Below are 26,153 nucleotides of genomic sequence, written 5' to 3'. Positions count from 1 at the left end.
CCCAACCAGGGGGATTGAACCCACAACCCTGGCATATTGGGACAACTCTCTAACTAACTGAGCTACCCAGCCAGGCCCTATACTACTATTTCTTTGGAGGAAAGGAGAGAGCTAATTCATTCCTACCTGTTTTTAAATGCGTGGGCTATCTCTGGAAGGATGATCAAGCAACCCAGTTTGCCTCTTGGGAGGGGAACTGGATAGTTAAGAAACTGGAGAGGAAGTATGAGAGTTAATTTATTCAATGTATATCCTTTCGTATGTTTCGAATATTGTACCATGAGCATGTATTATCTATAAAAAGTATATAATTATACACTTACTTTAATATTCTTATTAGGCAAAATAAAAAGTTGGTAACTTCAGGACAAACCTCAAATTCTCTTGCACTGGTCAGTGTCTTTCAAAAGTCTGGGAAGTTTGGCCCTGGCTGGTATATCTCAGTAGGCTGAGCACTGGCTTGAGAACTGAAAGGTTGCCAGTTCAATTCCTGGTCAGGGCACATGCCTGGGTTGAGGGCCACATCGCCAGCTGGGAGCATGTGAGAGGCAACCAATCGATGTTTCTCTGACACATCTATGTTTCTCTCCCTTTCTTTCTCCCTCCCTTCCCTTCTCTCTAAAAATAAATTTTAGAAGTCTGGATCCACAGAATCAACTCCAAATTTCTAGGCTAGCAACTTCTGCTGCACACACTTAAGAGTCTGAAGGACCTCTGGGCCCTTGGCTAGCCTATTTTTCCTTGCTCAAAAACCTTCACAGGACACAGGCACCCCACTATCTGCAGACTACACAAAACTCTCTAGGAGAACCAACAGTAACCAAAGAGTCAGCAAGGTTTCCTAAGAAGGTGGTTCTCCCTATTTCTCTAAAGATGGCAATGATGCAAGTCACTCACAGAGGATGGAAAAACCCAACTGCACTTCAGAGAACAAAGAGACAGCTGATCTTAGAGATCAACCCAGTAAGACTCGGTGGATCACAAGCGCTAGCTGCCCTGAGAACGGTTCAACTTCATCAGTCAGCAGAACTTTATTAAGTGATTTTGGTTCAGCCAGTCAATTCCAGGTCTTGGAGGGAATTATAAGACATACATGTTCTGGCCCCTGCCCTTGTGGAAAACAAGACACACGAACCAATTAAGCCTTACAACTATTAGGGTGAACCATATGACACTGCTGATAATCTACAAATCAAAGCCTCTCTCCTTTCTCCCTCCCTTCCCCTCTCTCTAAAAATAAAGAAAGAAAATAAAATAAAGAAATGAGCTATCAGCCCTGGCTGGCGTAGCTCAGTGGATTGAGCGCGGGCTGGGAACCAAAGTGTCCCAGGTTTGATTCCCAGCCAGGGTACATGCCTGGGTTGCAGGCCATAACCCCCAGCAACCACACATTGATGTTTCTCTGTTTCTCTCTCTCTCTCTCTTTCTCTCCCCCTTCCCTCTCTAAAAATAAATAAACAAAATCTTAAAAAAAAAAACAACAATGACATGCTTTAAAAAAAAAGCATGACATGCTACTGTTAATAACTGAAATCAAATCATGTCACTTCCCTGTTTAAAATCTTTCAGTGACTTCCTATTATAGTTAGAATAAAGTCCAAACCTCCTTTTGTGGCCAGTCTGGCTTCTGCTGACATTTGTGGACTCCTCTCCTACCTCTGACCCCCCTCACTCTTTACCCTCCTTCTATTGCTTGCACATACCCAGCATTCTGTGTCTTGGCTGCCTCTACTTGGATTTCTCCTCCTCTGGACACCGACCTGGATCACTCCCTCACTTTGGATCTCTACTCAGATGTATCCTTGCCAGACAGACCTTCCCTAAGCACCCTCTATAAAAAGCACCCCTCATACACAGAAAGGCACTCTTCTACATATCGGTACTTACTCCTCTTCCTAGCATTTATTATCACCTAACTTTACAGGTATAGATCTGTTTATGTATGTTTGTTTATGTTATGTCTATCGACCTCCACTGGAATGTCAGCTCCTAAAAATTGGGGTCTATGTCTGTCTTAATCACTACTCTACCTCCAGCATCTAGCACTGAATGAATGACCTGGCATCGACTCATCTTTTGAAGTCCTCTGAAATTCCCACACATGAAATTAATTGTTCTCCCCCAGGGGTATGGACATCACCTGTAAATATCACCTCATGATATACTGGTAATTAATTTCTGGGACTTTATTCTCCTAGATATCCTTTACAGGTAGGTATAAAACACAGCATGAGGATCAAAGCTATACCCTGTCATGTTCAGAAGCCAGACTAGCTGGATTCAAATCCCAAACCCACTACTTACTAGATATACAACTTTGGGCAACTTACTTAACCGCTCTGTGTTTCTGATTCCTAACATATAAAATGGTAATCATAAAAGTACCACTTCATAGTGTAAGGATTAAGTGGGACTTAACATGTACAACTTTTAGATTTGTTCTTAGCACAGAGTAAATCACTCAATAAATGTGAGCTATTAGCAAAGACATAAGCATGAGACTAGATGATTAACAGTCCTTGGCTGGCAATGCTAAAAGCCAAAGCCAAATACCCCTCTAGCCTCTATATTTCTTAAAGGACCAAGGTGATTTTTCTTCATTCCACAGTGCCTAGCATTATGCCTGACTCACAGGAAACATTCATGTATGTGGAAAGCTCAGAAATGAAAGATTATTAGAAAAAAACAGATGGTACCAGATGTGAAGAGGTATGAACCAGGAATTCAGACTCGATCAGTGCAAATAATCCTAATGAAAAAGAAATAGTAGGAGAGCTAAGAACATTATGAAATTCAGATTTTAAAACCCTTTGTAAAAGAACAAGAAGGATACCATGACCAACTTAAATGAAAACAAAGTAGTGGAAATGTACCAAAGAGTCAGAAAAGCAACAGACAGAAGGAGCTTTTTTTCACTGTGTTCTGAGTAAGAACAGGACAGGCCAGGCCTACTGTTCAGGGCAGATGGTATGCTCCTGACAGATGACAGGAAGAAGGCGAAGGTGGCAGAACAAGCAGCTTCCATTCTATCCACCGAGCATCATTAAGGAAACTGCAGCTTCTCACATGTTAGTTCACATACACAACCCTGGAGGTAAAAGGGCAAGCAGGATTACCCTGTTTACAGAATAGGAAAAGGATATGTGGAAAGTTCGCCCCAAAGTGGTAGGTCCCAAATTAGAACATGGATTCTCATCACTTTTCCAGTCTGATTAGTGAGATAAGGTGAGATAAACTGCTTTGAGAACTAACAATCTCCATAAAAAATCCAAATCTATATAGAAACTCCCTTTAAAAAAAATTAAAATTTGCCCTGGCTGGTGTGGCTTAGTGGACTGAGCGCCGGTCAGCAAACCAAAGGGTGGCCAGTTCGATTCCCAGTCAGGGTACACGCCTGGGTTGCGGGCCAGGTCCCCAGCTGGGGGAGCACAAGGGGCAACCACACAATGATGTTTCTCTCCATCTCTTTCTCCCTCTCTTCCCTTCTGTCTAAAAATAAATAAATAAAATCTTTTAAAAAATTAAAATCCTAAGCCCTGGCTGGCGTAGCTCAGTGGATTGAGCGCGGGCTGGGAACCAAAGTGTCCCAGGTTCGATTCCCAGCCAGGGTACATGCCTGGGTTGCAGGCCAGAACCTCTAGCAACCACACATTGATGTCTCTCTCTCTCTGTCTCTCTCTATCTCCCTCCCTTCCCTCTCTAAGAATAAATAAATAAAATCTTTAAAAAAAAATTAAAATCCTAATTTCATGATTTCTTAGGGATCCTATAATTGAAGAAAAGCTGGTTTGGATGATTTACAAATAAATTCTGGTAAGATACAAAAAACACTGGCATCATAGAAAGCTAAGTAAGTCTTAGATCCATTCGTAATTAATTTGTGCCTTGAGCAAGTCATTTTACCTCTGCACTTCAGGTCCAAATGGCTTTGCTAATGGGGGGATGTTAAAAGAGACAGCCCAGCCCTGGCTGGCGTAGCTCAGTGGATTGAGCTCGGGCTGGGAACCAAAGTGTCCCAGGTTCGATTCCCAGCCAGGGTACATGCCTGGGTTGCAGGCCATAACCCCCAGCAACCGCACATTGACGTTTCTCTCTCTCTCTCTCTCTCTCTCTCTCTCTATCTCTCTCTCTCTCTCTCTCTCTCTCTCTCTCCCTTCCTTCCCTCTCTAAAAATAAATAAATAAAATCTTTAAAAAAAAAAAAAAAAAAAAAAAAGAGACAGCCCAAGTGAAGCAATTAAAGCCATCAGCATCATGCTGATTAAATGTTAGCTATCACTGCTATTGTTGTTACTTTAACAAAAGTATAATATTGGCTGTTCTGTATCCTGTCACTGCAGTATACAAAGGTGAAAGAAAAACTAAGTTTCTGTATAAGCAATAGAAACAAAATAAACCAGAGATATAAACATGAAACCCATTCACCCACTCCAAGTCACATTTGTTTTTCCATATACTTCTACTGTTACATGGATTTTGAAAATACTTTAACCCTTTCATGACTTGTTTTTTTGTTTGGTTTTGGTTTTGCAACTAACAGCAAATCAAGAAAATATGGAAAAGCACCTAGAAAAAAATCACCTGGGAAAAAAACCACTTGGCAGGCATGGTGGTCTTTGGATCAGATCAACAGGGGTATAAATCCCAGCTCTACCACTCACCAGCTACAAAATTTGGGACAAAGGACTTGCACAGCTGTGAACCTTGGTTTCTTCCCTCATCTATAAAATTGAAACAATAAATAACCTGATAGCTTGTTGAGAAGATTTATCAGAGAAGCTGCATATGAACAGAAAGTCAGTCCTTTACATAATTGTTATCTAATTCTGCAATTTTTGAAAAAATTTCTCTCAGGCTTAAGATGTAAGCAAGCAATCAATACAACCTAGGAAAATGTCTTCCTACAATCATTTGGAACTCGGTCTACAAATATTTTATTGAGCAACTATTATATACCATGTGCAATTTTGAGGTACTGGAGATATATCAGAGAACAAAATACAGGGTCCGGCAGAAGTAAGGCCTGCTTGAATGTGGTTGGAAGGGTAATAATATGGGTGTAGTAATTTATAGTTTTAATTTGAACATATCACCTAAAATTTCATATGGTATGCCTGAGTGTGATATTGTTATGTTACAGAATTACATGCTTATGATTTTGTAATAAAAGGTTTTATAATAACAAAGAGGCATTATTTGTGCTGGACCCTGTAGCTAGTCCACCTAAGGCTGCCTTCAAAATACACCCACTACATCTTTTTCTAGTGGCCAGTAACTGATGATCACTCAGCAGCCTTGCCTGGGCAGAGAAGCAGACCAGCTCCAAGGCTGGGAAAGCTATTTGTTTGAGGACCCAAGTCAGGCAGACCTTCCACCTTGCTGCATTCTCTGGCTGGACCATGCCACGTCTGCAAATCAGCAAAATCACTGATTGGGATATTTTCTTGGGTGTTGCAGTGAGTCACTGGCACCCTGAGTAGCAAGAGTGGCACTGCCAAGCTCCTCCCCTGGGAACTACAATCAGCATCAAGCCACCATAGCTTTGAACTGTGTCTGTTTGGAATTGAACTCGCTCAATAGGCACAGAGAACTGCCTTCTCTCTTCAAAGATATAAGAGAACTTGTTCAGTAGGAGAAAAAGGTCTAAAAGCCTTCTCTAAAAGGGTGAGAAGGAGCAGCAATGAGGCACTTTCAACACTGAGTGTCCCCCTGATTGTGGCTCCTATCAATTCTACTATCATCTGAACGTGCCAAAGAAGCAAAATATAAGTGCATGTGACAAACGAGAGTGCCCTTATAAGAAGAGGCCAGAGAGCTATCTGGATCTCTTTCTGCCCCATGACAGCACAAGGAGACCTGGACAATGTGTAACTATGAAGAGAAATAATTTCTGTTTAAAAGACCCCAAGTCTTTTGTTTCAGCCAAAAATGACTAAGACATCATCTGACCCTATACAGGAACTATCTGACTGAGCTCTACAACATGAAAAGGTGGCTGTGGATACATGAGGGAAGAAAGATTTTAAACAAATAAAATAATTAGATAGGACAATCTAAATGTGAGGTGCCTCTAGAAAGGAGTGAGAAGTGGCATCAAAACAGGATGCTTTGAAACACTCCAGAATATAAAATTAACCCTCACAAAAGTGTTTTGAGTAAAAACTATCATAAAAATGGAAGACATTCTTAGACCCCCCCACCCAGAAGCAGGTTATCACCCTATACCATTTAGATAATGATTTTAGCATCCACTGACAATCCCTGTCTGATACGTTACTACAATAATTGTGGAAGTTTCAAAACCAACAATAAAGAACAGCAAACCAGAAAGTCTGTCAAAGGCAAGGGTTGATAAGGATGTGGAAAAACAGGAAATTTTATGTACTACTGGTGGGAATATAGTTTAATAAAAGCACTTTGGACATCAATCTGGTAGTTTCCAGGAAAACCAAAAGTATGTACATTATATTAACAAATTCATGGAAGCAGGCTTATCAAACTGCAATTCATGACCCATTAGAAGATTATAAAATCAAATTAATGCTTCTTGACCACCACTTGTGTGTATGTTAAGGAAATACACAAACACAGAAGAAAAACATCAGAGTGCAATGTATGCAATAATGTTAAAGGCTTTCATAAAATTTTTGCTTCAGTTAAATTTATATGTGTGTGTATATATATGTATATATAAAGAAAGGAAAAACTTAAAAAGGAAAAAATTATATGTATATAAAAACAAAAGAAAAGAAAAAAATTTATATGTATATATAGGCAGGTATCACACTGGACTTAAAAATATATTTCTTACTATATAGGTCATGTTCAAAAACATTTGAAAGCCATTATCCAAAAAATATTCTTGGCACATGTGCACAAAAGAGACATTTACAGAGATGTTCAGAGTAGCACTATGTTTTGTAAAGTGAAAAACTTAAATCTAAATATCCATCAATAGGCCCTGGACAGTGTAGCTCAGTGGATTGAGTGCCAGCCTGAGAGCCAAAGGGTTGCCAGGTTTATTCCTAGTCAGGGCATGTACCTGGGTTGTGGGCCAGGTCCCCAGTAGGGAGCACACGAGAGGCAACCACACATTGATATTTCCCTCTCTCCCTCCCTTCCCCTCTCTCTAAAAATAAATAAGTACATTTTTAAAAAATAAGTAAATAAATATCCATCAGCAGGAGACTAAATAAACAAAATATGGCACATCCATAGAGTGGAGTCTATACAGAAGTTAGGATGGATATCTTATATACCAATATGAGTAAATCATAAAAAAATTAGATACAGAAAAGAAACAAACAATAAGATACCACTTACATAAATTTTTGGAAACACCTTAAAAGATTCTACCATTTACAGATACATATATATGGTAAAAATGTAAAAACACGAACAGAAAGGATACAACCAACTTCAGGATGCTGGTTGCCTGTATGGAATGTGGGGAGGGGAACTGAATTGGAAAGGGTATGTAGGTACTTCCATTTTATCAGAAATGTTTTTTCTTTTTTTAAAAAATAGAAATAAAACAAAAATGATAACATTTATTAATTCTGAGTGATAAGTACACAAATTATTTTATGGTTAGCCGTACTTTTTTACTTTTTCTATGTTTTAGGGTTTTTTCCTAAATCTAAAAAGAATTCCTAGGGCTGCTAGTCTCTCACCTGGCAGGAGGCGGCCCTGGGTCAGCTCTGCTGGCTTCTGGCAGGGCCCCAGGGCCCCACTCCGAGGTCTGCCAAAGGTCCAAGGCCACAGCAATCTAAATGGGCTACTCCACTGCAAACCCAGGACGCCAGTTCCTCCTGGCAACAGTGAGGTCTCCTGAATTCATCTCTGGAGACCACTGCTGCCTGTTCCTCAAGCCTTTCCCCTAACGAACAGCCTCAGGAGGATACATAATGCAAAACTGGAGAACAATCAGCAGAAGATGCAGAAGACGGGACTTCCTGAACTCCTGTTTATTCATCGAGGACACACAGCCAAGATATCAGACTTTGCTGGAACTCCAAATGAGCCATGGGTCATTTGCTCAATGTCTTAGGATAACATCACACAGTTATGGCAAATGACTGAAATATTTATAATAATAAAGACTCAGATGTCACAACATCAGAACTGGAGGGGCAAGGATCTTAAACCCAAAGTATAAGAAATGTTTCTGTTGAATGTAATACTGATATGAATGCTTGGTTTATCACGCACCAAAAATAAATAAATTAATTAAAACATTGTATAGTAGGAAATGTTAAGTGGGATGACATATGGCATTCTTTACCTTCTGATTCTAGCACTTTCAAGTATGCTACTGCATTCTGTATCATATCATAGCTTTTAGAGAAGAAATGTTGCTAAGAAAGAACATCACAGTTGTTTTAAAACAGAAGTAGCAGGGTACTGTCTTTGATTCAACTATTTTAAGTTCTTGTTTTCTAGAACTAAGTGCTTACTGTTCCCGAATATGCAAGAATAACTTTACACTTTCCCCCTCCAACACTTGTTGATTGGCTTTACAGAAAATAAAGTTTAAAAAAAAAAAAAAAGAATTCCTTCCCTTTATTAAAGTTGCCTTAAAAAGATACTGAGAGAAACCAAAAAGGGGAAATCATTATAGATAAAACAAGCAGCCCAAAAACAACTAGGTGTTCATAGCGTCTCTAATTCTTCTATCAAGTCTCTCAACCCTAAAAGGCAGCAGAGACATTTTCTGCCCTAGCCATTTCCCTGCTTCTCTTTCCCTGTCTTTTCTTCTGCTGCCCCCCAAACTGGGCAGCCTGTCTATTTTGAGATAAATCCCACAAAAGGCTATACTCTTCCTTATAAAAACTCAGAAAGGTTTGAGTTTTAAAACCCCCACTTTCACCTTGAGAATTAGCAAATAACCAAATTCTAGAATGTCCTCAACAACTATCATCGTTTTATAGTTTATAAGGCCTTTCCCCACATATCCTATAATTTGATTCTCAGAAAAAACCCTGCGAGGTCAATGCAATTACCCACATTTATAGATGAAGCTGATGCTCGAAGCAGCTAATTACCAGCCAGAGGTCACAAGTCAATGACAAAGACTACAACCCCTCAGCTTCTGACTCTAATCACCCCTACAGTACAACAATTAAATTTCAACCATACAACATACCCAAAAACCAGAGGGGTTGTTCACAACACAATAGGGTTCTGATCCAACCCCTTTTCTTCATTCTTCCATCCCTGATCTTTCTCTCCTCTCCTCTCCTCTTCCAGACAGGCAGCCAAAAGCAAAAGAGATGCCACTATTAACTCTTCCCTTCCCTGTAGCCACTTATGCTTCTTTTTCTCTTAACTCCTTCAGATGCAGAGGCATGAAGGGGAAACATATATAGACAAGAGGTCACAGAATGGTCCCCCTGACACAAGGGCCCCTGCACCACAGCTCTAGACTTAAGTCTCCTTCCACCTTCTGAGAGTCAGGGAGGACAACACCTCAGAAAAGCCCAGACTACCCCTCTTTATTAGTGCTGGCAAGAGTCCTTTACTGAAGGGATTTAATTAACAGAAAAATGTAAAAGTACCAGTTTTTTAATCGGTCCCGGGCTTCCAACTGGGCTCCCACTTCAAAGCTGATTCCTCGTCTGTTAGGTGGATGCTTTGTCATTTTCAGTCATCAACGGGGCTGCCTTTATTCTCCTGAAAAAGCCAATTAAATATTTATGAAACTTAGGCAAAGTCTGCCCAGAGTGTAGCATCATTCACTACACATAACAGACAAACAGGCATTATTCAAAACACAAAGCTTCAGGAAACCCTGTCTGCTTGACCCTATTATCCAATGTCACCCTAATAAATGTAATAAAATGTTTTTAATTAAGAAGGAAAAACAAACCCTGTCTGGGCCCTCTTTCACTCCTGCCCTCATCCTAACACAGGTGTGTCCTCTCTCCACTGGTTCCTTCTCTATTATGCAACATCTTAGTCTCTGGAACTATGAAGAAAAAGGACATACCTAAAGGGGGTCCCCTCAGAACTCCAAGAAAACAAGTAATTCCTCTCAGGGTTAAATTTATTCATTTGTTGAAGTAGTCACCAAATATCTGCAGACTATTTGGAAAAACGGTACCAAAAGAGACACAACGCCTGCCCTCATGAAGCCTCCATTCCACTGGGCAAGGACAAAAATGTAGTCTGTGAATAGATAAATGAAGTAACCGCAAGCTGTAACTGCTATGAATGTTTAGGGCTACAAAGGAGGCAAACAAAAGCTGAGACAGTGATGTCTGGTCCTACTTTCAGAAGGCTGGACAAGAAAGATCTATTGAGTTTCTCTTCACTATCTTTCCTTCTTTCCAGCAGCTGCAGCCATGAAGGTCAAGCTGTGCAGTTTCAGTGGGCACAAGATCTACCCTGGACACCAGAGGCACTACACCAGGACTGACAGGAAGGTTTTCCCATTTATTTATTTATTTATTTATTTATGAAAGAAGGGAGGAGAGGGAGAGAAACACCAGGTTAAGAACCAGTGATCCTAGGGTGCCTCTTGTCCATGCCCCAACCAGGGTCCTGGCCCACAACCATGGCATGTGCCATGGAATCAAAACACCAGGAATCAAACCAGTGACCTTTCACTTTGCAGGACAACACCCAACCAACTGAGCCACAGCAGCCAAGGCATGGCTTTCCAGTTTCTTAATGCAAAATGCAAGTTGACATCCCTTTCCAGGAGGAATCCTCGACAGACAAACTGGACTGCCCTCTACAGAAGAAAGCACAAAATGGGACAGTTGGAAGAAATTCAAAAGAAGAGAACCTGCTGTGTAGTCAAATTGCAGAGGGCCATCACTGGTGCATGTCCTGCTGATATAATGGCCAAGAAGAATCAGAAACCTGCAGTTAGAAGAGCTCAAAAGAACAAGCTATCAAGGCTGTCAAGGAAGCAAAGAAGGCTAAGCAAGTATCTAAAAAGACAGAAAGACAGAAGTGGCTGTTGCTAAGACTCCCACAAAGGCAGCACCTGAGCAGAAGCCTGTGAAGCCTGTGAAGGTTTCTGCTCCCTGTGTTGATGGAAAACGCCAAGTTAGCAGATCGGATTTCTAAATAAAGACCTGACTATGAAAAAAAAATGAAAAGATTTACACTTTCTTTGATCTATTTATACTTTCCACTTCTTCTTAAGTCCATTCTCACAATATATTTTCCTAAGAAATTCTTTTTCGAGCTTTTGGGTACTGGGATTGGTGGTTATTTTCTATGTGAGTTAAAACCTATCTTTAGGGGCTACTGATGGTTTTGATGGAGATGGAGCCACTCTTGAGCTCTCAGGGCATTTGAGCAGGCCACCTCCATACAGCAAGCTACCCTAACTAAATTCTTTCCCACTAAACTTTGGATCTCAATAGCCTGCAGTGCCTAATCTGTCTCATACCAGGAGGACAATCTCTGCAATGAAAGAATGCAGAAAAATCACAGAAGTGGGCCCTCATATCTGATGTGTAATACCATCCATCACATGTTAAAAGAATTTGCTTGCAATATATTACGTGAAAAGGCAGAATGCAAAATTATACGAATTTGAGCTCACATTAAAACTCATGTGCATTAAAAAAAGACTGGAAGAAAAAAAACAGGCTGTAGGTGACTGTCCTTTTCCTCACAAACAGTTTCTTAAATATATAAAGTTTTTCACAACAGAAATTTTCTTTAAGGAAGCAAAAAGTATAATATGAACTTTTATAATATGAAAAAGTATAAGCTACCTGTTAACGAACCCATTCCACAGGTCTGATATTGGGGAGCACACAAAGCAAATCAAACTAAGTCAGAATGGTAGACAGTCGTAATTAAAGAAGCGGAAACCCAACACCGAACTGAAAAGCTGTTAAGCAGAAGTGTTTCATATGAACCCTAGGAAAGGGAGTCAGAGGTCTGACTGGCTTTACCTAATACACTCTGGAAAAACAAGAAAGCAAATCTGATATAAGTACACCAATCAGTAGAAGCCCTCATTTTGGCTTGCCTGAAATACATCAATTTATGTTTTCATCTCTGACCTTTTGCATACCAAGTAATATTCAGTGAACAGTTTGGCCCCCAGATTATACGAAAATGTGGTGCCAAACAAGAAAAAAGGAAAAATGGCACTGAACTGCTAGTGAAATGGGGATGGTGATGATAATAGTACCTATCTGCAGGCAGTGCATGTGAGAGGATTAATGAGATAATCCATTTAAGGAGCACAGAGATAGTACAAAATAAGGCCTCTATAGTTAGTAGATATTAATAATTCTATTATCACAAAATAAGGCTTAAAGTTATTTGGCTAAGGTTCACGTGCTAAGAGTCAGGCCCCAGGACAAAAGCCCAGGTCTGCCTGATTTCTGAATTAATACTTTTATCACACAACTCCCCTGCCCCAAGTACCCCAGGAGACTGTCAATTAAAATATAAGAGTGTGGGAGCAAGGCAGTGAATGAACAAAGATAAGTAAATTATTCCCAATGGCTCAAGGAAAACAATTCCTCTGGAGCCTAAACTGTCAGGTATTCCTTATAGTGAACTAAAACCTCCTTGATTTTAACTGACCAGTTTGTTTGAAGTTTTACTCTCCAACAGTTTAGAGAACAAGACTACAGACTAATCTGGCTTTCAGGTCCCATCCTCAATCTTCCCTCCGCTCCTCTGGGGGTGTCAGAATTTGTTTTCAAATTTCATATTAATTCATTGAACAAACAATTAGTGAGTACTCTTAGAATGTCACTGTACTTGAAATTAGAAATGAGAAATCCAACTCAGCCCTGCCTGGTGTGGTTCAGTGGACTGAGTGCTGCTGGCCTGTGGACCAAAAGGTTGCCTATTCAGTTGCCAGTCGGGGCACATGCCTGGGTTGCTGGCCAGATCCCCAGCTGGGGAAGAGCCAGAGGCAACGATCAAAGTTATCTCTCACGCATTGATGTTTCTCTCCCTCTTTTTCTCCCTACCCCTTCTCCAAAAATAAATAAATATTTTTTTAAAAAATCCAACTCAGTCCTCACTTCAGTCCATCCAGGAAGACAAACACAAACATTGAGAAGAGATGGACAAGCTTTATAAAAGGGCGAGGGATGGGACACCTGGAAAATTATCTCAAAGTCTCAATTTAATTTGACAACACCTGCTACCGAGAAAGAGGTCAAGACAGAAACAAAAAATTTTTTTAATTACACAAGAAGTACATTTTTACTTCTCAAATTTAGTTTTAAACAAATATTTCAAGATATAAGAAGGCTCATTCTATAGCTTTTAACTTATCCATTCTTCAGGGCCTTAGCTTTTCTTCCAGAAATCTCCAGCTTCCAGAATAGGAAGAGGAAATATGTTCAACAGGACACTGAGGAAAACTAAGAGAAAAAAATATGATGCAATCCGTATTTATATAAAATTCCACTTTAAAGACCTTGGCAAGATTTCAAATTACTCCTTCACATTCATATTTCCCTAGAATAGGAGCTCACTGCTCCCACACAGAAGACAGAGCCTAGTTTACTTCCTTAAATACAGTATTCACAGTCAATAATGCCCCTGTATCAATAATAATGAAAATTTTACATATATTCTATGAAATACAGTTTAAAGGGCACTTTCACAAATGACAAACTAGAATAGCTGCAACACATATGACAAAGAGCTAACTTACTTTAATTAACAAAGAGTACATACAACCAAGAACAAAAAGGTCAAACTCACTTAAAAATGGGCAAAGTGTGCCCTAGCTGGTATGATTCTGTAGAATGACTGCCAGCCTATGAACCAAAAGGTCTCTAGTTTGATCCCCAGTCAGGGCACACGCCTGGGTTGTAGGTTCGGTCCCCAGTTAAGGGCATGCAAGAGGCAACCAATCAATGTTTCTTGCACACATCAATGTTTCTCTCCTTCTCTGTCTCCCTCCCTTCTGCTCTCTCTAAAAATAAATAAATAAATCTCAAGGGGGGAAAAATGGGCAAAGTGTGCCTGGCCGGTGGCCCAGTGGTTGGAACATCACCCAGTACACCAAAAAAGCTGCAGGATCGATTCCCAGTCAGGGCACATACCTAGGTTGCAAGTTCAATCCCCAGTTGGGACATGTATGGGAAGTGACCAATCAATGTTTCTCTGTCTTCCCCCTGCCCCCCGCATCTTCTCTCTCTCCCTTCCTCTCTCTCTGAAATAAATAATGATAATAATAAATATCCTCAGGTGAGGATTAAAAAAATAATTAAAAATGGGAAAAGTGTAAGAACTGGCAGACTATAGGGGTGATAAGAAGTAGCAAATTATAAGGGGGAAACAGTATAAAGGTCTAATAAATATGTAATATTATAACCACATAAACCTCACCCTAAATTAAGAAAATGTAACTCAAAAAAACAATTTTTTACTTCTCAGATAGCAAAACTCAGGGAGGATGTCCGCTGTTTACAGGGATGAGGAGAAAAGAGGCTGCTTATATACTGTTGGTAGAAGCATAAACTGGAAAAGCTTTTCTTAAAAGCACCTTCGTGCTGTCTACAAAAATGCACATACCTGCAACCCAGCAGCTGTCCCACTGCCAGTAACTTATCCTAAAGATACATTCCCCAGATTCTGCCAAATTACCTGTAAGGATGATCAAAACAGCTTTCCAATCTCTGCAGCTAAAATGTGTGTCAAGCCTTGGCTGGCATATCTCAGTGGATTGAGCACGGGCCTGCAAATCAGAGGGTCACTGGTTCAATTCCCAGTCTAGGGCACATGCCTAGGTTGCAGGCCAGGTCCTCAGTGGGGAACACATGAGAGGCAACCACACATTGATGTTTCTATCCTTCTCTTTCTCCTTCCCTTCCCCTCTCTCTAAAAATAAATAAAATCTTTTAAATAAATAAATAAATAGAATGTGCATCAAGAGGCCTAGTTAAATGAATTATGGTTCATCAATATAATGTTGTACAGCTATCAAAAGGAATAATGGCAATCTGTAGATGCTGATATAATATGAAGTCATCTGCAAAATATAGTCAAGTAAAAAAGGCATGGTGTAGAGGCCTGTGTATGGTATTATCCCTTTAATGTAAACAAATAGATGTAAATACAGAAAGATCTATTATAGCAGAAACATTACATTATTTCTTGGAAGAAATAATGTAATATAGTGTTATAATTTTCTAACCTAAGAATGTACTTCCATGGCTCTGGCTGATGTGGCTCAAGGGATTGGGCCTCACACGCCCCCAAAAGGGGACCTGGCCCATGACCCAGGCATGTACCCTGACTGGGAATGGAACCAGTGACCTTTTGGTTTGCAGGCCTGTACTCAATCCACTGAGCCACACCAGCAAGGGCTATTTCTTCTTATTTTTTAAAAGCATTTTTAAATATACAAAACCCTGTCATTCCTATACTATCTTACTGGATCTTTACAACCACCAAATGAGGTATTAAAACAAAATGTGATGTGTACAGAAAGGAAACTGAGATACAGAGCAGCTGGCAGCTTTCAAGGTCCCCCAAGAAAGGAGACATTTCTCTTAGCATAGTTAACAGGATTTCCCCAGAAGTAGACAAACCACTTCTCAAAGGCCCTTCCCTCTTTACCCTACCAAAGAAGTTGTTGCTATGCTTATATTCATGCCGTTGGATACAAACATAATTTGAAGAAAATTTAGCAATTGAATGCTTCTCAAATGTTGTGTTACAATTATCATTATGTAACAAGCAGAAATACTCAATTTTTTAGAAAGGACAAAACCTAAAAAGGCTAAGAGGGCCCAGCTATGGAGAAACCAGACCCCATGAACCACTGCCTGGGGCCCTGACTATAGCCATCACTTTACACCTCAATCTGGAAACAAGGAACGAGCTGTTAAACTGCTTATACACTTGGATTCAGTAATTTTTAATCTGTAGAATACAGCCCGGGATAAAAACAAATCATTCCAGAAAATGAGGATAAAGCAATAGCTCTTTACATATGATTCTGGGGAAGCTAGATATAGTTCACATGTTGAAGAACAAGAAAATAGTTCAGCAAAACCTAACATCAGGGTAAAAAATGATGCTCAACAGATGTCCAATAAATGAAATAAAGAATGCTGCTAACATGGTGAGGATGTGAAATGACCTCACAAAAGGAGAGCAGATATAAAATACCCTTATGCAGACTAATGAGACCTACATAAAAAACATTTATAATGGTAATAATAGCTAACTCTTCATACAGTAAGTCATGTAATCCTTAAAACAACCACAGAGGTAAGTATCATTATTAATCCTCATAAACAGAGAGAGAAAAATTAGGGACACCCCAGGACGCCCATATATTGAATAGCAAGGGGCTGAGTCAGGATTTGAATTGAAGTCCTGTAGCTCCAGATTCTTAACCACTACCACATTTGTTTCTCAGGTACACCTTTGAGTTCTCTCTCCTAACTCATCAAATGAGGATTAATGGCTCCTATTATAAGGAGTAGTTGAGAAAAAAAACCTGTAAAGCCCCCATTTGGCATCAGAATCTTCAGATTTCATAATACATTTAGAGTTAATAATGAACTGATAATGACTCTAGGTTTTATTTGGGGAGAAGTAAAAGAGTACTGTGGCCATGGTTCCTGCCCTCAACAACCCCACTGTGCTCTGGGGAGAAGGGACTGAGGACTCAAAATAATAAAGAATTAAAGTGACAAAAGTATGAAACAATATATTTCAACCAGTCAGCTCTGAGACAGGGTTAGGGGAAAATAAACTCTGAGACACTCAAGAAAGATTATCAATCACCAGAAACGACAGAACAGGCTTTGGGATAACCTAATACTGCTTACTACCAAGCTTGCATTCACCTCCATTAAAGGGTGATAGTATCTTTTCTACTTAATGCCACCCCCTTTCAATTAAGGGGCACTTCAAGTAAAAGACATGCTTAGCCCTGGCCAGGTAGCTCAGTTGGTTAGAGCATCGCCCCAATATGTCAAATGCAAGTTTGATCCCTGGGTCAGGGCACATACAAGAAGCAACCAATGAATGTGTAAGTGGAACAACAAATCAATGTCTCTCTCTCCCCTTTCCTCCCTTGCTCTCTAAAAATCAAACAATAACTTAAAATTTTTTTTTTAAAGACATGCCTCCTTCCTAGATCTTTAGTCCTCCTTCCTTCAATAGTTATTGAGGCCTGCTAGGTGCTGGAGACCAAGACAGAAAAGATGAGACAACCTCAACCCTATTCTCTAGTGGGGAAGTCAGGCAAAGTACAAAATAAATACATACACAAAGACAATAATCTCTGGCAGGATAACTACTGTTGGAAAAAAAACCACCAAATTAATGTAAATCAGTGTCGGTAACATGGGAGGACCATTTTGATGAGGCTGTTAGAAAGGGCTCTAGCCCTGGATGGGTAGCTCAGTTGGTTAGAGCATCCTCCAGATACGACAACATTGTGGGTTCAATCTCCAGTAAGTGCACATACAAGAGTCAACCAATGAATGCATAAATAAGTGGAACAACCAAAAAAAGTTTCCTTCTCTCTTCCCTTCTCTCTCTCTCTCTAAAACCAATTAAAAAAAAAAAAAAAGCCCTGGCTGCTGTGGCTCAGTGGATTGAGGGCCAACCGAAAGGTCTACAGGTCAATTCCTGGTCAGGGCATATCCTTTGGTTAAGGGCCAGGCCCCCATTTAGGGGCAAGCGAGAGGTAACTGACCAATGTTTCTCTCCCTCTCTTTCTCCCTCCCTTCCCCTCCCTCTAAAAATTAAAAAAAAAAAAAATGAGCTGAGTTGGTTTATCTTACTTGAGGGGCTATGGAAGGAAGCAAGAAGAAGGGAGAGTCAGGGAAGGAGGAGGGGAGGGAAGAAATAGGCCAAAAAATTCCCTTACCCGCTTCCCAGATCCTTGAAATGTTTTCTCCAAGAATCTAGCTTTTCCTTCCACAATTAAAATTCAGACAGACCAAAAAAAGAAAAAAATCAGACAGACAGCAAACACACATTGAGTTTACCCATTTCAAAGTACTGAGAATGAGTCGGTTAAATCAGTGTAAATTCCAGAAGCAGTGGAAAGGGCCTAGTGTCCAGGCTTGGCTCCAGAATTTATTTGCTGAATGACCTTTGACACATTACTCAATTTCACTTAACTAATCATCTTACCCTCACTAGTTCCTTCTCCTTTTCTCCCCATCACAGTTTAAGGCCCCAAGATTGGCCAATGTGTCAAGCTAGAAAAATGGGCATAGCCCTTGCTTCCCACTCTCAAACACCATTCTGTAACACCTACTTCTAGGTCTCTCCCATTTCCGAGTGGTTGCCCAGTTCGGACCCCACCCCCTCAATCAGTTCTAATCCAACTACTGCAAGTTTATGATGGAGCTCAAAGCCTTCAGACACACCCTCCCCAGGTCCAAATCAATACTCTTGTAAACTGACATTTGACTGCCTATTTTATGACAAACACTATTCTAAATACTTATAAATATATCATCTTATTTAGAGTCTTACCTCACAGGTTCATAATGAGGGTCATTATTATTCCTATTTTATAGATGAAGAAAGCTAAGGTTCAGAAAATAAACTGCTCCAATGACAAAGCTAGCAAGTATTGGGGCAAGGAGTTAAACCAGGTAGTCTGACTCTAGTCAACTACTGCACTGTTGCTAATCCTCCTCGCTGCTACTACAGAGATATTTCTAAAGCACAAATCTGATCATAAGACACCTCTGTTTAAAATAGTTCAGATTACAATGGTGCAGGGATTGCCTGAGGGATGGGGGGGCGGGGGGTGGTAGGCGGTGCTGAGTAGAAGGAGGCAAAGAGGGGAAAACTGGGATGCCTCTAATACTATAATCAATAAAATATAATTTAAAAAATAGTTCAGATTACTTCTTTGGTTAATTTCAAGTAAAATTTATTGTGTATGGTCTAGTAAAATACCATGTATATATTTAAAAATAAAAAGATAAATACAACAGTTCAGGTTACATGTCAACAGTATCTCTATTTTTTTTAAGATTTTATTTATTTTTTAGAGAGAGGGGAAGGGAAAGAGAAAGAGAGGGAGAGAAACATCAATGTGTGGTTGCCCCTCATATGCGCCCAACTGGGGACCTGGTCTGCAACCCAGGCATGTGCCCTGACTGGGAACCAACCCCTGATCCTTTGGTTTGCAGGCCCGCACTCAATCCACTGAGCTACACCAGCCAGGGCTCAACAGTATCTCAATTTAAATAAAAGCAGTTCATCAGTTTCCCCACAGAACTGAGTTTAAGTTACTCTGTGCGTGGCATCAAGGCTGTCAGTGAGCCGCTAGCCCTTATGACCAAACCAAACTCGATGGGAGCTTAAAAGGAGGGAAGCAGGCAAGCCTAACAGAGGGGCAGTGGCACATAGTGCTTATGAGCCAGAACGCTGGAGTGAGACTAGTATGGATCCCAGCTCCACCATTTCCAGATAACCTTGCACAAGGCCATTTCCTCGCTGAGCCTTGCTTGGCCTCATCTGTAAAAGAAGGGGATAGTACCAGCACCGTCATACAAGTATTGGGAAGATAAAAAATTACTTAGCACAGGGCTGGCACACAATAAGCTCTCAAGGTTATTACTGCTCTTGGGGCCCACACACCTAGACTCCTCGCAGTTCCAACCTCCAGACCTTTACTCAAACAAGCTGCTTCCTCTGCCTTGTCCTTCAGGACTGGGTTCAACCACAGCACTGCCCTGAAGAGCTTACTAGGCCAGGGGCTCACTCCAATATTCTCCCATGTCAGTCTGGCCTATCCTCTGGGCCAGAGCACTCAGCACTCTACACTGAAATTGCCTCTTTTGAGACAACTTCTCCTTAGGCATTTAACTCCTCATAGGCACCCCTGGCATCTAACAAGCAGTACCCTTACATGGTAGTCAGATGCTTGTTGAAGATAAACCTCAGCTTCCCTACTGGCAAAATGGGAATAAAAACAGACCAATATCACCACCCTATAGCAATGTAGAGATTCAAAGAGATAATTACTTAAAAACTCTTTGAAAAGTGCTATCCGCAGGTAAAAGTAGGAACTGTTATGACTAATTGGGGGCAGGGAGAGGAAAGCAAAGCACAAAAAATGAGCAACCTAAAGACAGATCACAACTGTACCCATGGGGCTGAAGAAAAGCTGTATTCTTTCACAAGGAGGTCCCAGTCTATAAATGTCAGTAGCTCTGGAGTGGGTTTGTGTGGGTTCCTTTCAGGAAAGGGAGTGTTTTTTGGTTTTGTTTTATTTTTTTGTTTTTATTTTTTTTTTCAATATAACCTGACTAAGCTTACAGGATTCTTTGAGGTATCACTATATTACAAAGGGAAACAATTTGGAGTTGGAGTCATTACTTCATGGGGCCTCCAAAGACATTTTCCTGAATCACAACCCTTTTACTATGTATGGAGTTTTAAAGATAAGTTATTTAATAGTCAATGAATTTATTATCTTATTCTTAGATACTAACTTTTATTCCTGGCCTTTATTATCAATACCAGGAAATGGCTAACATTTACTGAGTCTTCACCACAGGCTAAATCCTTGACAAACATCTCATTCCCAATAATGCAGAGAAGTTGGCAGTATTGTCCCACTTTACAGAGAGGGAGAGGAGGCTCGGAGCAAGTATCTTCTCCCTGGTCACCAGATCATTAGAAGAACTGGAATTTGAAAAGCAGCACCTCCTCCAAACCCACTACACTTACAATGCTTTAAAAAAGAAGGCCCTTGGGATATCTAAACACTAATGTTATTAAGGGAGTACTGCTATGTTCTTAAGCGGGAATATAAGGGAAAACATTTAAGTATCTTTCTCTTCTAGATACTACTGATGTAGTAAGCATAAAGTAGAAACTACAGCCCTGGCTGGTGTGGCTCAGTAGATTGAGTGCCAGCCTGTCAACTAAAGGGTCAGTCACCACCAGTTCCATTCCCAGTCTAGGGCACATGCCTGAGTTGTGGGGCAGGTCCCCACTAGGGGGTGCATGAGAGGCAACCACACATTGATGTTTCTCTCCCTCTCTTTCTCCCTTCCTTCCCCTCCCTAAAAATAAATAAATAAAATCCTAAAAAAAAAAATAGAAACTACAAACAGGGTCCATGAGGGGATTTTTATGAACACTTTGTGAGAGAAATAAAACAAAAATAATGGTAACATATACTCAGCTCTTCACAGTTCACCAAGTTTTGCTAACTTTATGAACTAGGTTTTCTTATTCCCATTTACAGATCTGGAAATGTGGGAAAAAGGTAACATTTACTGACATTTCTAATGATCAATGGAAAGCAATTATGATGATACTTGAGTGTGGAAACAGAGGACCAGATAGGTTAAGTAACTTGCCATGCTAGACATCTGTCTCTGAAACCCATGCCACAGTGAGAGGCCCAAAAGGTTTAAGCTGCATGCCCAAGTTGCAAGTTACAGATACTGGATCTCAAACTCAGGCATTCTGTCTCCAAATCCTGGTTCCTACCACCAAATACCATGCAGCCTGGGCATAAAAGGTGGCCTCTACCTATCTCGCCTTTCTGAATTGCAGACGTATAATTCTCAAATAGGTCACAGCAGGACCAATTTCCTACTCATGAAAGCACATTGGAGAGCAGTCCCACTCCATGGGGCAATTAAGCAGCCCAAACCCTCCGTGCCCAGGAGCCTCAAGAGAGAAAGGCAACCTGAGCTAAGAGAGCTGAGCTTCTATAAGTAAGGGATGTTTGCATGGTCAGGAATGGAGTCTGGGGGGGTGGGGGGCGGGGGGCAAGGCTACCCCTTCTCTCAGCAGTGCCTCAGTCCTGGGTTCCAAGATGCTGCTTGTTTGCTACTGTGATTAAAGTTACTTATTCAAACCTGGAGTGGGGAGTGGCAGGGGAGTAATGCAGCTGTTGAGAGGAAGATGTAAGAGAACCAGGATTACAGGCCAAGAAATCTGGTCTTTAACTAGCCAAATAACCTTGGGCAACTTACTTATTCTCATTTTCCTCATCTATTAGATGAGGATAATAGATAAGTTGTAAAGGTTCAGTTAAATCCAACAGAGTGCTCCAAAAAATGTTTGCTATAGTTATTATTATTACAAAATGCCCACATTTCCAAATCAGGTTTCCAAAACCTAGAAATCCCAACACCTGTCTGTGCACCTATAAAAGCAAGGAAGGCATGCCAATCCACCTAACCATGTACCTTTTCCATGCAAGAAAGAGACCTCTTGAAAATCAGGTTTCTACTAGGACAGAGAACCCCAATATTCATCTAAGATACATGGGAGTTAGCCTTTTAAATTCTAGGATTAAGTTCCTGACATGGGATAAGCTTTCATCAAATAAAACCATCATTTTAAGTCCTTCCCCCAGCCCCTCCTCTCCCTCCTTCCCCAAAGTCCACTGATTCAGGCAAGCACCACCTCCCTTTCATACAACTGCACTGTTTATGCTTGGTGACTCATACCAGGCTCCTAAAATTTTACGGGATTTCTGCAAACTCATTGCTTCATTATTTGGCCAAAGAAAGCAAAGGACAGCTCAATACCTAGCCCAAGATCTAGCAAAGCTGTCACAGCATCATTACAAATCAGGGTTTCAATTTCCAATAGATTACCTCAAGGTTAGTCAGTCAACAATCTGAAAGGGCAGTTGCTGAGAGAGATGAACAGGGACAAACAACATCCTCCCTTTTTCTTCCCAAGTTTACCATCTAACCTAATCAAGGAGACTCTAAAGATACATTTTGGTTTGGATTTTAAAAAAATGCTTATTAAGAAAAATGTAGTCCCTCCCCCCCACACACACCCAGTTACTTCCTAGAAAGATGAGGAAGGAAGGTTAGGAGGTTATACGGAGATAGCTTTGAGCCCTGATTTCCGGACACAATGTAGGCAACTGCCTTTGAGGTGTTCTCAAATACTTGTTAGTTTTACTCCTTGATAAAGTTATTTGAAATCTAGATTTCTTATCATTGTCCTTAGTAATTTCTTTTCTGGAGTTTTGTGGCTGAGTGTTCTAGGATGAAGTGCACTTGGAAGTAATTTTTAAAAGGTGTCAGCACTCAGGGTACACTTTCAGATTTCAGATAGGGAATTTAAGCTCCTTCAATACTTTTTTTAAAATCCCCACCTGAGAGCAGCCTTATTGATTTTAGAGAGAGGGGAAGGGAGGAAGAAAGGGAAAGAAACACGATGTGAGAGAGAAATATCAATCAGTTGCCTCTCACATGCACCCTGACCTGAACCAAACCAGCAAGCTAGGCATGTGCCCTGACCATGGATTGAACCCACAACCTTTCAGTTTACAGGACAATGTGCCCACTAAATGAGCTACACTGGCTGGGGCTAAGTACCTATAAAATCCAGGAAGAAATACCAGGTGGCTAATTCCCCACAAATAAGGGAAACTTTGGGAGAAGAGGGCTGAAAGCAGTACATGTAATTTCCCCCAAACTCTGACCAAAGGCAAACTACCTGCTTCACTTTTAAATTTCATTCTACCTACACTGTTAATTCAAAGCAAAAAAGAAAACTGAGGTGGGGAGCAGAGGAGAACGTTTTTTAAATATACATCAGGCCCTGGCAGGGTAGTTCAGTTGGTTAGAGTCTCATCCCAATGCACCATGGTTGCAGGTGTGATCCTCGGTCAGGGAACATACAAGAAGCAACCAATGAACTGATAAATAAGTAGAACAAGTCAATATCTGTCTGTCTATCTAAAATCAACAATAAAGCCCTGGCTGGTGCGGCTCAGTCGACTGAGTGCCGGCCTGTGAAACAAAAGGTTGCTGGTTGGATTCCCAGTCAGGGCACATGCCTGGGTTGTGGGCCAGGTCCCCAGTTGGGGGTGTATGAGAGGCAACTGATGGATGTATCTCTCACACATCAATGTTCTCTCCCTCTCTTTCTCTCTCCCTTCTTCTCTCTAAAAAATTAAATAAAATATAAACAATAAAATAAAATCAATAAATAAAAAATAAAATATACATCAGATGAGAGAACTTAGAAATAAACATGTACATGTTGTATGTAAACTACAGACTCCCTCTCAGTGGTTCAGGGAAGTAGCAAGCATTGAATAGAGAATTCAAGGAAGACTTCTTTGAGAAGTTTAGGCAGTTTTGAATGAAATAAAGCAGGAACTGGAAGAGGGCATGGAGGCAGAAGTATGCTCAAGTTGGGTGTTAGGACAAGCTGGCTGCCTTGGCTAGAAAAGAGGCGGTGGCAGAAGTGACTCGGACAAGAGAATGACTGGCAGCCTGCCCAACAGAGCACGTGAAGAAATCGGATCTGCTATAACAAGCTCCCAGACACGGGGTTTCTAAGCGAGGTACTGAGGAAGGCACAGAGCACCATAGACCTTGGAGATAATCAGCCCCTCACTTTACAAATGGGGACAATGAGGCCCAGCAGCATTAAGTAACTTGCCTGGGGTCTCACAGTGAGTGAACAGCTGGGACTAGAGCCAAATCCAGATCAAACCCGTGACTGAATAGGATCTGACATTCATGTGAGAGGTGTTGGGGGTGGGGGGAAGAACCAGGACACAAAATAGTCTAGTCATTCAGGTTTGTCCTGATTAAAGCCCAGAATAGGATCATATTGGGAAAAAGCCATGACAGGTGACAGCCAGGGAAATAGGTACAGATGACCTAAGACATTTAGAAAGGAAAAACCCACTAAGTCTTAGAAATAGACTAGAGATGTGAGTACAAAAGGAGATAGAACATCATAAGGCATAATCCCCATCAAAGGAGGTCATCTTCCCACCAGCATTCACCATTGTGAAGCTCCCAAACAGTGACAAGCCAGCAGCTTCCATTCAAGGTCCAGGCACTGCCTTTCCCAGACCCATTTCCAGAACCTAGAAAACTAAGGACTCCTTAAACATTCCAATACCTGTGACCTTGTTTACTTGGGGTATCTCAGACTCCCCACCGTGGCAGGATGACAGGTGAGGAACCAGACAGACAGGCTGACTGATTATTATAACAAGTATAAAGTATGATATAATGATTCTATGTCAAGAACTATGTTCACATTTAAGCAAAAAAATCTGTATTTCAACATTTAAATTTGACAAAATATAGTGATGGAAACAGACTTGACTTGGGGTAGTGAACACACAATACACAGATGATGTATCACAGAACTGTACATCTGAAACCTGCGTAATATTGTTACCAATGTCACCCCAATAACTTCAAAAAAAATTAAAATTTCCTGGCTGGCGTAGCTCAGTGGATTGAGTACAGGCTGCGAACCAAAGTGTCGCAGGTTCGATTCCCAGTCAGGGCACATGCCTGGGTTGCAGGCCACGGCCCCCAGCAACCACATTTTGATGTTTCTCTCTCTCTCTTTCTTCCTCCCTTCCCTCTCTAAAAATAAATAAATAAAATCTTTAAAAATGTTTAAAAAATAAAAAAATTTAAATTTAACAAACAATAAATTTTCAGGGGAAATAGAAAACAAAATTCAGCAGCGTTTCGTACCTTGGTTTTAAAAAGCGCACCCTCATACATTGTTAGTGGGAATATAAACCAGTGCATGTTTTGTGTGGGTCACTTTGGCAGTATTCATTAAAAAGCCTTAAAAATAAGCATGTGATTTGACTTAGTTACATCTACGAATTTATCTTAGGAAGATAATCGTGGCTGGGCAAAACGTGTCTGTGCAGAAAGCATTGTTTATAGTAGTAAAAAACTAGAAACTACCTTGACATCTCAGAATCGAAGAATGAATAAGATTAATTCATGCACAAAAGGGAGTACGATGCCTACAGCCATTAAGTGAGCTATCGTGGAACTTGAAGGGGAATGCTCAGGATTTGGGAAAAGGTAGGCAAAAATAATAATAATAATAAATAAATATGACAAAATACATAAAAATCAAATTGCTGGAGAAGTTTTAGCTATGGTTTTAAAAGCTAAAAGCTAGAGTAACTGTATTTCAGTATAATAGTCCTCAGAAGGGGGCCATGCCTTGTACAGACTTTAAGGGACATGTGTCTGGATAAAGAGAAAATGGAACATAATACCCCAGCATAAGGCTAACCACCACCTTCCTATTTTCACAGCGATATCTTTGGCTTTGTGTATAGAACCTCACCATTCAAAATGTAATTCAATTACATTACCATCAGCTGGGAATTAGAAATGTAGATACTCAGCCCACACCCTAAACCTACTGGATCAGAATCAGCATTTTAGC

The 26,153-nt window shown here is 40.6% G+C and overlaps 1 protein-coding gene across 4 annotated transcripts in view; it reads right to left on the bottom strand.

The window, feature by feature from the left end:
• PHF20 (PHD finger protein 20) overlaps positions 1-26,153 on the bottom strand; it is a 100,128-nt gene that overhangs the window by 70,988 nt on the left and 2,987 nt on the right. For 3 of the 4 annotated variants that reach the window (XM_028524815.1, XM_036009772.1, XM_036009773.1), the window contains exon 2: positions 9,557-9,671. In XM_028524815.1, the coding sequence (XP_028380616.1) occupies positions 9,557-9,639 (83 nt within the window). In that variant the 5' untranslated portion in view covers positions 9,640-9,671. Of the gene's footprint in view, positions 1-126; positions 303-9,556; positions 9,672-26,153 lie in introns of those variants that run through there. The other variant, XM_028524814.1, reaches the window with a different exon arrangement.

Source organism: Phyllostomus discolor, chromosome 9 (assembly GCF_004126475.2).
Source record: "Phyllostomus discolor isolate MPI-MPIP mPhyDis1 chromosome 9, mPhyDis1.pri.v3, whole genome shotgun sequence".
Classification (NCBI taxonomy): domain Eukaryota; kingdom Metazoa; phylum Chordata; class Mammalia; order Chiroptera; family Phyllostomidae; genus Phyllostomus; species Phyllostomus discolor.
This window is presented reverse-complemented; position numbering and strand designations above follow the sequence as displayed.